Consider the following 15,460-nt stretch of genomic DNA (forward strand, 5'->3'; position numbering starts at 1 on the left):
TCACCTGTAATTTCTGGCTCCAAATACTCAGATGTGAGCATATGACATGGAGTCATGACTAAGAGTAGCAAAGTATAAAGGGACGATAGGCATGGGGGAGGGGCATGAGAAGGGATAGCAGTGTATGGGTGATATGAAATGGGAAATAAAAAAAAAGCATGGAGGGGTTCAACTAGAGAGGAGGGCTGGGGGGTCAATACAGAAAGAGAAAGACAGAGGGGGAAAAAATAACACCAAGATTGCTGGATAAAGCCTCAAGAAACCTCATTGCTTTATATTTACTTAAATTATACACAATACATATTAGTGTCTATCTACCTATCTATGTATCTCATAGATACAGGTGCCTATCTACATATATATATGTATATATATGTCTATTTGTTGGTATGTCTGTTTATTTACGTATCATCTATCTATCTATCTATCTATCTATCTATCTATCTATCTATCTATCTATCATCTATCTTCTTACCTACCTACCAATCTATCTAACACCAAGGAAGTTACACCAGTTGGATGACAATGATCCCCACAAAACCCCAAAACTAATAGAGACACCAGTACCAGGAGTGAGAAACTGTCTACTGAATGGTTGATCAGGGTATCTTGAGTGGCTCCTAAAATAATATAGACTATCTATAAACCTTGGTTGCTTCTTAGGAGTTGAGGGTAGAACCCTGAAGAAACTGTATACTTTGGACATGCAGTCAGATGATTTGAGCTATATCTGACCTGACGGCTTCCTTCCTGAAGTCTAGCTTCTACAGTGCCAAAAGATACTTTGCAGGCTGCCAAACAAGGGAAGAAATTAAATAGTCTGGCCCAGTTGAACTGTGATGATGAAAAATGTGGCAAGATCTCCATATGGTGCAATAGTGGCATTCCCATGTTGTTGGGAACCAGCCGCTGTCTAACTTGACATAAGGCCCACTCAACAGGAAGGAAATCATGTCTAGTATTGGAAACATAGCTAGTGAAATCATGGACCTCAAAAAAGAATCTACCATCACCAACTTGCTAAGCCTGCATAATACCTAACTATACTCTAAGTCTTATCCTTAATTTCATAGTTAAGTATAACTACACTTCTCATCAAATAGGCCTCTCTTTATAGGAAATGCAGGCCGTCCTAGAAATACTCAAGTGGACAGAATACACAGGCCAACAAAGCATGGGGAACCTAGCCCCAACAGATATTTCTACATCATAGCACCTGCATTGACTTTTCAGAGAACATTTCAGAAAAGGGGATGGAAAGGTTGTAGAGAGCCAAAAGGCCAGGAAGTCTGGTGTGAAACAGTCTCTCCTAGAAATGCCCATGCAAACAAGACAAGAGAACACTGGCAGTATTGATGAACATGCAAGTGTGGAAGGTGAAAGTGTTTGCAGGGTCCCACCCCTAGACAAAGAATTACAGTTTTTGACTGCTGGGAAAGGAATAAGCCTGTCTCAGAGATGATCCCTCTTTATGCGCTGTCCAATGCAAAATGGTCAGGTCTGAAACCATCATACACAAGCAACAAACTCGGCAGGTTGTAATTATGTATTTGTGCATACCTATAATGCATATATACATAAGTGTATGCAATGATAATAAAGAAAAGGGGTCATCAATTTGAGGGATCATGGAAGGGCACCTGGGAAGGGCTGGAGGGAGGAAAGGGGGGTATGATGTGATTCTATTTCAACTAGAATATATTTTAAAAGCAGTCAGAAACATGTTTACAATCCAGATGTCTTAAAGAGACTACTACCCAAAAGAAGTTTTAAATAATAGTTATACATGGCTGTTGAGTAGTTAAAGCATGTTTTGTATGACCCAGAAACCTATACTAAATCAAATTTGAATAGCCACATGTGACTAATGTCTACTGCACCGAATAACACCATCTCAGACTATTAAAATTTCAAGTCAGATGCCGGGCGGTGGTGGCACACATTTTTAATCCCAGCACTTGGGAGGCAGAGGCAGGTGGATCTCTATGAGTTCGAGGCTAGCCTGGTCTACAAGAGCTAGTTCCAGGACAAGCACCAAAATTGCACAGAGAAACCCTGTCTCGAAAACAAAAACAAAACAAAATAAAACCCTTCAAAATCAGAAAATGTAACTAAACATTCATATATCATTTAGAAGGTTTTTTCTTTTTTTAAATTTATTAAAGATTTCTGTCTCTTCCCTACCTCCGCCTCCCCTTTCCCTCCCCCTCCCTAGAAGGTTTTTTTTAAAGCAGGAACATTGAGTTAGTCTACATCCAATGCTAATTACTGACTTTAATTCAATTAATCCTTATATTTCACTTACGCGTGTATAGACAGCAGGGATCCCTTGCGCCCTTTCAAGCGAGTTTTCAGATCTTCAAGTCTATGTACCAGTCTTACTATTTGTGAGATGTTCAAGTTCAGCGTTTTTTCATTTGGTGGGAGATCTCCTTCGAAAACGCTTTGGTCTTTACCTATCTGAAGTAACAAAATCGGCCAGTTACTAAAGGCCCGCTTGATCTCATACTTCAAAAGCATTTCGTTATTTCCTTCATCAATCTGAATAACTTGCATTTAATCTCAGCGTTGGCCATATCCAAACACTGGTAGAGTAGCTACAAATGCAACGAAGGGCCCTTCACCATCAGTAGAACTACAACTCACTCAGAATATATATATATATATATATCTCCAATAACAAATGCAACTCAAGAATATTTAAAAGAACAATTTAAAAGAATATTTAAAATACACCTATTTTTCTAAGAATACTCTGCTGTAATAAATTATAGACAATGATAAAGCCATGACCCTCCACTACCAAATCCCAGATGTCACTGTGCTTTCATTTTGCATGGGAAAACATGTAGAAACCTTTGGATGTCTCAAGCTTGCGGGAATAAAAACAAAGAGACGTTTCTGAGAGATGATGACATTTTCTGTCTTCACCCTTTAATTTTATATCCCAAATAACCAGCCCCCATCTCTCTTTAGAAGAGTGTTGAACTAGAGAGGATGATAAGCATAGAGAACGGGTGCAGAAAAATTCTGAACAATCCCTGAAGCTACCTGGGAAGTAATTCTTTCATGCTAGGGGAATACACATAATCTCTTCCAAAAGAGAATTAAAAGTCCTTGAAGACAGAGACCAGTGCTCTCAATCTAGTGGTTAAAGTATTTGAAAATCTAAAATGCAAAGGATATCATTTTAAAACATTTAAAAAGTCAACATGTGTATATTATGCATAATTTTTTAAGCAGAGGAGAGGAGTTGATAAATTCCTATCACTTTTATGTAAATCAAAAAGGAAAAGAGAGTGAAATTTTCATTGCTCTTTAGGAGAAAGAATGATCCAATAAATCCTGTTCTGTTCTGTCATATGCAAATTACCAATAAACATCTTCACTAGCAATTATTTTTCAACATAAATTAAAATATTACTTTAGAATTAATGGTCATTGAAATATTTGATGTATATGTTACTTTAGACAGATTTTCCAATGGCTCAAATACTTACTAATGTAACCAATAGTTAAGAAGTTTTATATTTTACCTCCTCTATTTGGTTGACTTGTTGCTGAAACCACTTCATAAAAAAAGGAATAAAAAGGAGAGAGTTAATACATGTGTCTATGAGCCTGAATCTGCCAAGCACCATTGTTAACACTCACACACACACATCATACAGGGTTCAGAATGGGGTTAGAGCAACATACAAATGCAAATAGAGACTTAGAAATATCTAGCAGCAACCATGGAAGCTTGCAACTGCAAAACCTAGATCATCTTTGCTCCTATGCATTCTTTGTAGTTTAAGCTGTAATGAATTGAAACACATACCTTGAAAAGAGACTCCAAAATCTGGAAAACAAAGTTTTTGTTAGTATATTTAAAGATAAAGTAAGTATCATGCAACTCTTAAAATCTTAAATTATAAATTTGCTAAAATAACTACAAATCTACAGTTTCAAAGCTATAATAATTTTGTAGATATGGTGTGTAGTCAATTGCATACATAACTATTACTTCTATTACTCCATAGAATTTTGGAGTCAATTATTCACATCTAATATTTTGTTTGTGAAATAGAGTATCCAGAAGAGAGTCATATCTGTGTTATATGTTCTACAAGGGTGATTAACTTATTTTAACACAAATGGTTATGGAGATGTGCAACTTCAGAGGGAAATCACCTTGGGCTATCTTAGTTCCTAATAGCCCTTTATTGTCTACCTCTGTGTATGACCTAGTACTCTTGTGACTTCTAGACCAATTAGTTTCCAGTGTACAGACAGATCCACAAGTTCCCTCAGCTCAATGGCTAGGAATGCATGAGCCGGCAACCGAGTCCCGCAGCAAGGATTTCCCCACTGTTGCACAACCTGCCTACCTAATGTTCCTAGAAAAGTATTTGAAAAAAAAAGCTTGATTTATAATTGTTTTTGTTCTCATAATTTATGCCAAGACAGTTTATTTTTTGAGGAGATTGTTAATATTGCTTCCCTGTTTTCTTTCTCTGTTTGCTTGTCATTTGTCAACAGGAAGGCTACTGAGTTTTGTGCCTAAATTTTGTGTCCACTTATTTTACTGAATGTATTTATGAGTAGAGTTTTTTGTTTGGTGGAATTATTAGGGCCTTTTATATAGAGAATCATATCATCTGCAAATAAGGAGATTTTGACTTCTTCCTTTCCACCCTAAGTGACTGAATCAGGTAATTAGTGTGGCCAGCAATCAGCTGCTGACTTTAAGTGACAACTTTTTGTTGTTGTTGTTTTGAGACAGGGTTTCTCTGTGTAACAGCCCTAGCTGTTCTGGAATTAGCTCTTGTAGACCAGGCTGGTCTCGAACTCACAGAGATCCACCTGCCTCTGTCTCCCGAGTGCTGGGATTAAAGGTGCATGCCACCACCACTCAGCACACGACTACTTTTCATGCTGAAGTCTGAGGTGAACTAAATTGTGATTAATGGAGCTGGAGTGTAAAGCAAGTATATTAAATGCTTCCTGATGAGAGGATTGCATGCTTGTCTTGATTACTGTTAAAACTGCTGTGGCAAAACATAATGGCAAAGGTTACTTATAAAAGAAAGTGTTAAGAGTCCATGACGATGGAGCAAAGGCGCCGTGGCAGGAACAGGCTGGAGCTCACACCTTGATCTGAAGTATCAGGCAGAGAAAGCACACTGGGGATGGCCTGAGCTTTTAAAGTTTCAAAGCCACCCCTGTGACAAACTTCCTCCAACAAGGCCATACCTCCCAAACAGTTCCACCAACTGGGGACCAGTTTTTCAAATATGATCTATGCAGGCTACTCTCTCTCATTCAAACGCCCACATTCTACCCTATGGCTACCCTAAAGATGTGTGGCCATATCATAATGCAAAATATACTGAGTTCAACTTCAAAAGGCTCTGTCATTTTTCAGTCTCCACACTGTTTCAAAGTCCAATGTTCAGAATCTGTTGTCAGTCTCAAGTCAGTCATTTAACTGTTAAAATCAAGATGCACAAGACATACTTTCAACACCCAATGGCACAGAACATACATTACTATTACAAAAAGGAAGGAACCCAGTCACTGGACCCAAGCAAGGCAGACACATAGCTGGGCCAAGTCCAAATCCTGTAGCTGAGCTCTGTGTTTGCGCTCCAGCATTCTACCTCTGCTTCATGCAAGATACATCTTCTCTCTTGGGCTGTTCCACCACCCCAATACAGTCCCCTTGGCCAATATCCTAGGGCTACGGCACCTCTAACATCTTGATGGAGGGGTTGTGCCCCAACACAACCCAGGCTTCCTTGTCATAGCTTCACACAGGGCCTCTCAGGGCCTTTTGCCCTCTCAAGGCCTTCAGGCAGGAAAGTTTGCACCTCAGGCCTTTCTTCAATGTCCATATCACTTTTAGTAGAGACTTTGGTTCCAGAATTAAATTTTATGGAGCATCTTTTCTCTTGAAACTGTACATTTGTATTGATTTCTGCTCTTTTTCATTGTAGACCTGCATAAGAATGATTATTAGTAACTATGGGGCAAAGTCATTTATAGGGTGCCTTGAAATCTCTCTCACCAAAGAAAAAAATTTAATTACTTTTATTTTTTTTTAATTTTAGGAAACATAATTTTTGAAAATTTTATTTATATATTTCTTAAATTTCATTTTACATTCCAAGTACAGTTTACCCTCCCACCCCTCGTTCTGTCTCCCCTCACCTCTTCCAGCCCACCCACGCCCCATCTATTCCTCCCAATGGGTAAGGGCTCCCATGTGATATGGGAAGTCCTTCTGTATTTATTGGTTAATGAATAAATAAGCTGCTGCAGCCCCTTTGGATATCAGTATGGCAATTTCTCAGAAAATTAGGAAACAATCTTCCTCAAGACCCAGCAATACCACTTTTTGGGTATCTATCCAAAGATGATCAATCGCACCACAGGAACATGTGCTCAACTATATCATAGCAGCATTGTTTGTCATAACCAGAACCCGCAAACAACCTAAATGCCCCTTGACTGAGTACACAATGAAGCACTACACAGCAGAAAAAGATAACGGCATCTTGAAATTTGCTGGCAAATGGATGGAGCTAGAAAACATCATATTGAGTGAGGTAACCCAGACCCAAAAAGACAATGATCATATGTACTCAATCATAAGTGGGTTTTAAACATAAAGCAAAGAAAACCAGCCTACAAATAACAATCCCAGAGAGCCTAGACAACATTGAGGACCCTAAAGAGACACACATGAATCTAATCTACATGGGAAGTAGAAATAGAAAAGATCTCTGGAGTAAACTGAGAGCATGGGGACCACGGGAGAGGGCAGAAGGGGAGGGGTGAGACAAGGAGGGGAGCAGAGAAAAAATTAGAGCTCAATAAAATCAATAAAAAAAGAAAGCTGGGCGCTCATATATTGACCCAAAAGCAGGAGGCAGGGAAAGCACACTGGACATGGTGGGGCCTTTTGAAGCCCCAAAGTTTACCCCATGACACACTTTCTCTAACAAGGCTACACAACTTCCCAAACAGTTCCACTCACTGGGAACCAAGTATTCAACCACGGTCTATATGAACAACTTTCATTCAAAACACCACAATGTTTAAAGCAGAATTTTCAAACATGACCTTCAGAAGGTCATGATCTAGGCAAGCACAGTGACTGTAAACACTGTGTGTTTCAACAGCAATGCTTGCAGAGCCAGAGAGATATAGGGCACCACCTGAAGCAAATGTGCCGTCAATGGAGGGATTTAATACAAATGTTGGCTTTAAGACAACCAACATTTCATTCTTGTCTAGTAATGTGACATGGTTCAGTCACCTTTCTTGGCTTCTACAAACTACTAAAAGAATACAATGTGGGAGTTTTTTGATATATTTATGAACTATTTGTGTTTTTTCATCTTTGAAATACCTTTGTATGTCAGTGACCTATCTTTCACTTTTTGATCCATATTCATAATAATCATGATAGTCTCTTGTCACCTGGACATAATCCAAATGCTTTGCTTGTATGACTTTTTCCTGTCCTTTTCTCTTTGTGGATTTTTTTTTAATATAAGAGATTCAGGGTCTAATTTTAATATTGTTGAGTTTATCAGTCTTTCCTACCATGACTTGCATTTCCTTCTAATTATGATTTATATTTTGATGAACCTGGAGCTTAGTGATGGTTTAAACTGGCTGATCAGCAAGCTCCATGGATCCATCCATCTTTATCCCTCATGCCAGTATAAGGGTTACAGACGTACATCAGCCAGCTTTTATGTGGATGCTGGGGTCTATCTCAGGTTCTCATGCTTGGACATCAGGCAGGCGCTTTACCAATGGAGCTGTCTCTCTACCCTTTGGGTTCTCTACTGTTTTACATGTCTATAAGTCCACCTTCATCTAATAAAATATTGTTTGGAGAAAGATTTTGAAATATTCTTCTCTGAAATGAGAACTGAATGTAAAAATAGTGCTAGAACATTTAAAAGGGGAAATATTTAATTGGAAAACACAAACAAAAAGTATTAAGAACATTTGTACAAGATAAAGTAACGTGCAAAAAATAAGCACAACGTGGAAGAATCAACTATCAAAATAAAATAGTCGTAAGGAATTATAAACAGACAGATGGAGAGGGAGGAAAGGGAAGATAGAAAAACAGCAAAGACAAATGGTGTCAATTACACATTACAAATCAAGTTGGACATACATATATAGAATAGTAAGGAATATAAAGTACACGATATTATATATTATTAACTATATAATGTATATAGAACAAAAACTAAATATTGACCCTCACCTATACATACTGAGTCTATTTTTCAAGCAACACAAGAAAACATCATAAAATAATCAGCTTTAGCCTGCCCCAGTGTCTTGCAAATGTAATCATGATCATGGTGTGTTTTAAAACATCATTTCACTTAAGATTTAAAACAATATTTTTATTTTCAGTAGGTGTTTTGTCTGCAAGTTCACTCATATAAATTACATGTGTGCCTTGTACCTGCAGAGGCCAGAACCCGTGGGTGTTGGGTCTCCTGGAACTAGAGTTACACAGGGTTGTGAGCCACCAGGTAGTATTAGGAACCAAATACGGGTAATTCGCAAGAGCAACAAGTGTTCTTCACCACTGAGATGTCTACCTAGCCACATATTATTTCATTTTTGAAATATAATATATATATGAAATAAAGATAATATATAAGGAGAAATAATAATATACAAAGAAAATCAGGAAGTCAGGCAAAGTTGTGCTAATAGTATTTTTTTTTCATGGTATTCTTTACATACTGGGAAAGAATCCCCATGGTGATACTTGGTTTTCGTTCTTTTCAAACCTGTCTTTGGTTTGAAATTAACATTAATTAGAACATGATTTTGATAATGCAAACTTATTTTTTAAATGAGAATAAAATATAGAGATCACATTTGAAAGCACATATGACCATATTGCTACTTTAAAGAGAAATGCATAGATATACACGGCCTACATTGAGAATAAATAAATATAAAAAAGATTCTCTAATGACCCTCATCATCCTCTAAAAGATTGATTCCAGACTAATATGGCTGACTGTAAATCTCATCCCAGTTTCTACCACCAAAGCAAGTTCCCATAGTTTACACTGGACATTGACTTGGAATACATACGTTACGTTCTTCCTTAACTGCTTCCTCCATCTGAGCTGCAAACTGTGAACAGTACTGCAAGAATGCATTCATATCATCACCAACCTTCCAAAAAGAACCACAAAACGGGGTTACTGTCAGTTTTAGAAACCACTTGTATACCCACTTGCTTCTTAATGTGTTTTGAAAGTATTTTAATTTTGTGCAATTTCCATCCTTTCAAACATGGGTGGCAAAAATCTATGTTTCAAATGTTAGCCCAGAAAACCCTCCTAGAAATAAAACATGAAAGAAAGTACATCCTAGGGAGTGATGAAACACAACACGCTCTTGTTTTTCTGTTGGCTTAGTAGCTGCACCTGAATCTACTGATGATTTCACTACCATCTGAGGGCAGCAGCCCCATTCACACCCCTACTCATAGCAGTCAGTACTGGCTGCTTAGACCGTGGTCTCGTGGGATTTCTGGTCCCATTGGCTCCAGCTAACACCTGCTAGGCTGCAGTTGAGGCTGCCAAACCTAGGTTTTAACTAAGTTTTTATTGTTCTATTTACCAAAAAAAGGCATGGGAGTCAGATCTTGGGGTGAAAACCTGCTAGATCAGAGAAGCCAAGAACCAACTAGCTGACTTTCCTCCTTAGCTGGAGACCCAACAAGAGAAGTGTCTCTCCATTCATCCCAATCAAAAAGATTGTGAATCTCTAAGGCCCTCCCTACTCCTTCCTGTGCCCCCCCCCTTTTCCTGGGTTCTCTGTACTTTCGATGGCTAATTCTTGTCAACTAGTCATTGACTCCACCTTCTGATCCAAGGTAAATTTCATTAACATAGTTTCACAATGCGATCAAATATCCCACAACAACATCAAGGAAGCTTCGTTTTGTAGCCGATAGGAGACCACCATAGAAACTCACAACTGTCCAGAATGCAAAAACAATTGACCATGGGGTGCTCATCCCCAGTAAATACATCCACAGCACAGCCCACGCGGAATAACAATAGATAAATAACAATTAAAAAATGCAGGTGCAAACATATGGTTGAGTCAAACAAATGTGACCGGCAAGACAGCTCCACAGTAAAGAGTTCCCGGTGCTCTTGCAAAAGAGCAGAATTCAGGGCTCACAAAGCCCTGCCACTTTTCTCGACTCCAGAGAGGCACTGCCACTGCATGTGCTCATTCACACATACAGATAGGCACACGTGCACGTAAATACAATTTAAAAGAGATCTTAAAAAGTTAAAACAAGCAAAAAAACTAAACCAAAACAAAAACAACCCACTGAAATGAGAACCATGCTGTTACGTTAATAGCCACATTATAACAGTATGTACAACAAAGATATTTTCTAGGTCTCAAAAACTTTGTTTTTTTTTTCCACTTTAAAAACTAGCAAAGACGGTATTTTTAATTTCATTTTATTATTTATCTGCTGATGTGGGAGTGATTTCTCACTAATAAACTGCCTAGGCCCATTTGATAGGCCAACCCTTAGGTAGGCGGAGAAAGCAGAACAGGATGCTGGGAGAAAGAAGCTGAATCAGGAGTCGCCATGATTCTCCCGCTCCAGACAGACGCAGGTTAAGATCCTCCCTGGTAAGCCAGCTCGTGGGCTACACAGAATATTAGAAATGGGTTAGAACAATATGTAAGAGCTAGCCAATAAGAAGCTGGAACTAGCGGGCCAGGCAGTGTTTAATAGAATACAGTTTCCGTGTAATTATTTCGGGCATAACCTAGCCATGCGGGCGGCCAGGTGCCGGGGACGCAGCCTTGCCGCTCCTATCTCAACAATCTGTGAGAAGAGGGAGTTGAGAGTGATTCATGTTTGCCTGCCACAGTAAACCTGTGGAGGTCAGAGTACAACCTGCAAGAGTTGCCCCCCCCCCCTCAGCCATATAGGTCTCAAGGATTAAACTCAAGTTCGTCAGGCTTGGTGGTAGGCACCTTTAGTCACTGCCCCATTTGGCTGGTGCAATAATACTGTCTTATATTCAACTCAAGCAAAGTAACCAAGCTCATATTTAAAACTCACCACAGAGGCAAGATTGTAAAAAAGAGGACTACAGACAGTGAAGACAGGAGTTGGCAGAGGCTAGAAACACTAACACTCGTCTATCAAGTGTGCCATCTGGACAGCGTGTGTTTATTCCAAAGGCAAGGGTTACCCCTTTCAACATTGAATTTATTTCCTTAGCTTATGTAACACGTACAGATAAAGATACGCCTTCCTCTTCAGGTTTTGTCAGTGTGTTTTCTCCATCTTCATCCACAGTTCCATATGTATTTTCCAAAGCAGTAACAACCTTAGAGAAATGCAAATCAAGTTGAATTTGTTGTCAAAAATGCTAAAGTCATCACACCATGATTGTAGAGATGTCACTTGATAGCCAGTGGCAGGAGGTCCCACTTTCTACCTTTTGACTCATCACATATCATTAAGACAATGCCTGCTCAACAGTGCTTAATCCTACTCCCTAGCCATGGGGACATCCCAAAACTCTTCCTTCTCTATGTGAAAAAGTAGCAAAAAGAAAAAAAGTTATTCACGTGCCTGTGAATGGCTGAAGAAGGCAGAGTTTTCCTCAAAGTCTGATTATCCTTTGAATATTGCATTTAAAGAAAAAGAAATATAAAGAGCAGAAAGTAATAAACTTTAAAAGACATTCTCCAAGACAACACACTGACTAGGTATCTTGGAAGCATGATGAACTCTAATTTTTACATTGGTGTCTTCCTTGTTCTCATTTAAAAGAGGATTTACAATTTGACTGACAATCATTATGTAAAAAGGAACTTAGAGAAACATTAAGTACTATGATTTCTGAGGTGCAAACAAGAATGACCGCAGCTGGCATGAGATCTCAAAATGCCTATACCGAAAAAGCCCTGCTTGTAAAAAGTGTTAGCCAGTTAGCTAGGAATTTTGCATTTAGGAAGACAGTGTGTTCTATGCTAAACTGCTTTCCTTGAAATTCTGATGCATGCTCGATAGAGAATACTTTAGGGTCTCAACCCTCTGTGTACTGTGTTTCTAATGATATCTTCTGGTCCCCATCTACTTAACTCATCACGATTCATTTCCAGAGGAACTAAGCATGCCTCACATGACTTCAGACAGAGAACACTCATAGCCCTGGCCCTGTTCTTTCTAATCTCCCTCCCACATGCTGAATGTAATAAATCTTACCATTGATATAATGATATACAGAGTCCATCATAACTGATTCTATTCTTACACAACAGCAATCCCCCCACTAGTGACCATTTGGGAATTACCTCAATAGGACACACAACAAATATCTTACCATCTTCAGGTGTTTGGTAATCCTCCTGACCATTTCATCTTCTGCTATTAATTCCTTTGTCTTACTTGATGGTATTGGCAAGGCATAACGTACAACTGATTCTCCTGTGGGTGGAGACCTTAGGACCATTGGTTCGATCTTATCATATTGTGACTTGGCATTATGTTTTTCTTTTGGCTTAGGCGGTGAGTTGAGTAGTCCTTTTTTATAAGGTAATTCTGGAACACTTGTCAATTTCTTATTAATGGTTGATAGGGGCTTTGCCCGTTTCATTTTTGTGGCTGATTTAGCGTCCAAATTACATGTGAAAAATTCAGTACCTCCCTGTGAACAAAACATTAAGATATTCAAAGAAAAAAAATCCTACTCCATTCACTTAATTAACCAAGAAAATTAAGTTATTCTAATGAAATTCATGTACAATGCATGTTTTATCATTATGGTATGGTAGCAGGCTCCTCCAGATGACATTGTTACAGACTGTGGACAGTTCTGGACAGGCTCATGTACTGGGCACTGGTTTCCCTATTGTGTGAGGTACTTTAAGAGGTGTGGCCTAGCTAAAGAGCATTGACAAGCGAATGCTGACTTTGAAGGTTTACACCTGCTCCCCAATTTCCTGTTTTCTGCTTCTCGTGACCAGCCTCATCCTCTACATGTTTTCCCATTGTAAAGCTTTGCTTTTCATAGTCTCAAAAGCATAGAGTCAAGTGGCTATAGAATGAACCTTCTGAATCTGTGGGCCAAGGAAGTAATGTGTCATAGAAATGCAAAAACGACATCTACCAGGCCTCTTCTGGGAGGAGCTGCCATGATATGTTTGGCTACTTTTAATGGCAAGTGAAATAAAACAATGGAAATATTTAAACTCAAGCATGCAACTTAACCATGAAAGAGGCATTATTAAGCTAAAAATGTACCCTTTACACACACCATCCTTTCCATTTTGCATGTGATTAAACTTGAGCTCAGAGAAGCTGGTAACAGGACAACTCAAAAACCTAGGAAGTGTTATAGTTGGAATTTCAATAAAGACCAATTTTTCTGTATATCTTACTTCTTTTCTACCCTACTTGCTCCAAGTGTTACCATTTATTTGTCTTTAAACTTTACAGCATTTTGTATGAGTGAGTGATGAAGTAAGTGAAAAAATTTCAGATTTGAAATTGCAGCAGGATTATCAATGACTCCAGAGAGGGCCAATCTAAAAATCAACTTGGGATTACAAAATAGAGGGGCTAGCCTGACCACAAACCATGAGAAGTTTCTACAAGTGACCCAAATCTGATTTGTGTACGGGAGATCTAGGAAGACAGAAGGCAACAGAGGTAGCAAGACAATGTTCTCAGCAGAACTATAATTCTGCTCTTATTTTCCCTATAAGTCACGTCTCAGTTTTTACCATTCCTCCCAGAGCTACACTGTGGTAAGGAAATATCATCTAGATAGGCCCACAGTTCATTCTCATGCCTCTTTCTTCTCTGAAACCTGTTTAAGACACAGACCATTGTCTGCTCCCAAAGAATGTAAAAACATACCAGATCACGGAGATTGTGGGTAGAGCGGCAAATTGGCTTCGTGGCCTGACACTGCCCATAGGCTAGTGCCCCTGCTGTGGGATGAACTGTCACCCAGAAGACATACCGAAATTTTAGCCTCTACAAACCCTAAATATGACATCATTTGAAAAGAGGGTCTTCAGACATGAAGTTTAGGTGATGTGAACTGGATGAGTGAGGTCACTAAACCTAGTGACTGGTCTCAGGGTAAGAAAGGCATGTAGCAAGAGAGGCATATATCAGCAGGGTAACAGGGGTGTCCCTGAAAACTGAGGCGTGTGGAGGATTGCTACCTGCTACTAGAAGCTTAATAAGCAATAACGTTTCTTCTTGAGACTCTTCTCTTACACACAAGTTGATTTCAATTCTAGTTAGCTTGTGGTTATAGCTGCCCCACGTCTTTGTCTGAGGTGCTACAATGAAATATCATAAACTAAATGACTTACAAACAACACATGTTTGTCACAGTTATGAAGGATGGCAAGTCCAGTGTCATGTCACCAGCAGATCTGGTGTCAGATAAACTCCAAACAACAAACTATTGATCCATCCGTCTGTCTTCTCTTGATGGTTGACCAGCCAGGAACTTCCCCAGACCTCATTTATACAGTCCCTAGTTCCACTCGTGAACACATTGACCTGATGACCCTATCCATCACCTTTCAAAACTACTAGCTCCTCAGACTATCATCACCTTGGAGATCAGGATCTCAACACAACAATTCCAGGAGAGAAGGCAACAAACCTTTAGACCATGAGGAAAGTCCAGCACTGAGTGAGAAATATACACATGCATACATGGATCCACATGCATATTCTCCTTGTATTTCCTGAGAAATACATAGAGATTAGATATTAAGACTTTTGACAGTTTCTTAATAACAAACTATCAGGCAAAGTAGCTATTTCACCCTGAGTGCATATAAGCTAACAAGATAAGACAATTTGACATGAGAAAAACACAATCATCAGAGAAGTAAAACCACAGACAGAAAAATGCATCATGTATGAAGATCATACCAGAGAGATCAAAAAATGCTTAAGACGGAGAAAGAATACAGGCACTAGAAACAGGGGTGCGTGGTGTTTTAGAAGACCCAGACGGAAATAGCACAAGTGAAAATGGAAAGCATAACTGACCACACCGCTGCAGAACGGGTTCGTAGGATGGATGATCAGACCGAGGTGAGAGCACCATTCAAAAGCAAAGCTACGAGCGGCGGCCGGAACCAAACGCGCACGGCAGGCGACGTAGCTGGCGCAGCGGCCACCAGCGGGTACTGACACAGTGGCAGACAACGCAGGCGACAGGGACCAGTGCAACACCAAGAGCAGATCGCCCCAGGACAATTAAATCAAAGAGGTAGGCCTTTGGTTGGCGAGGTCCCTGGCAAACAGGGAACCTGGTTCTTTTCCTGAAGACCCGTCTGAGGGGTGAGAGGGATCTTGGCCCCTGGCAGTAGCCAGGAAACAGAACGAGGG

The 15,460-nt window shown here is 39.4% G+C and overlaps 1 protein-coding gene across 1 annotated transcript in view; it reads right to left on the bottom strand.

Moving 5' to 3' along the window:
* Positions 1-15,460, bottom strand: part of Ccdc7 (coiled-coil domain containing 7) — a 196,054-nt gene that overhangs the window by 149,237 nt on the left and 31,357 nt on the right. Inside the window, exons 3-8 of the mRNA XM_050122079.1 lie at positions 12,420-12,743; positions 11,325-11,417; positions 9,133-9,216; positions 3,824-3,844; positions 3,537-3,569; positions 2,306-2,460 (exon numbers count right to left, since the gene is read on the bottom strand). Coding sequence (XP_049978036.1) covers positions 2,306-2,460; positions 3,537-3,569; positions 3,824-3,844; positions 9,133-9,216; positions 11,325-11,417; positions 12,420-12,692 — 659 coding nt within the window. The 5' untranslated portion in view covers positions 12,693-12,743. The remainder of the gene's footprint in view (positions 1-2,305; positions 2,461-3,536; positions 3,570-3,823; positions 3,845-9,132; positions 9,217-11,324; positions 11,418-12,419; positions 12,744-15,460) is intronic.

This window comes from Alexandromys fortis, unplaced genomic scaffold (genome assembly GCF_014885135.2).
Source record: "Alexandromys fortis isolate MF-2015 unplaced genomic scaffold, M_Fortis_MF-2015_v1.1 scaffold_193, whole genome shotgun sequence".
NCBI classification, from domain to species: Eukaryota; Metazoa; Chordata; class Mammalia; order Rodentia; family Cricetidae; genus Alexandromys; species Alexandromys fortis.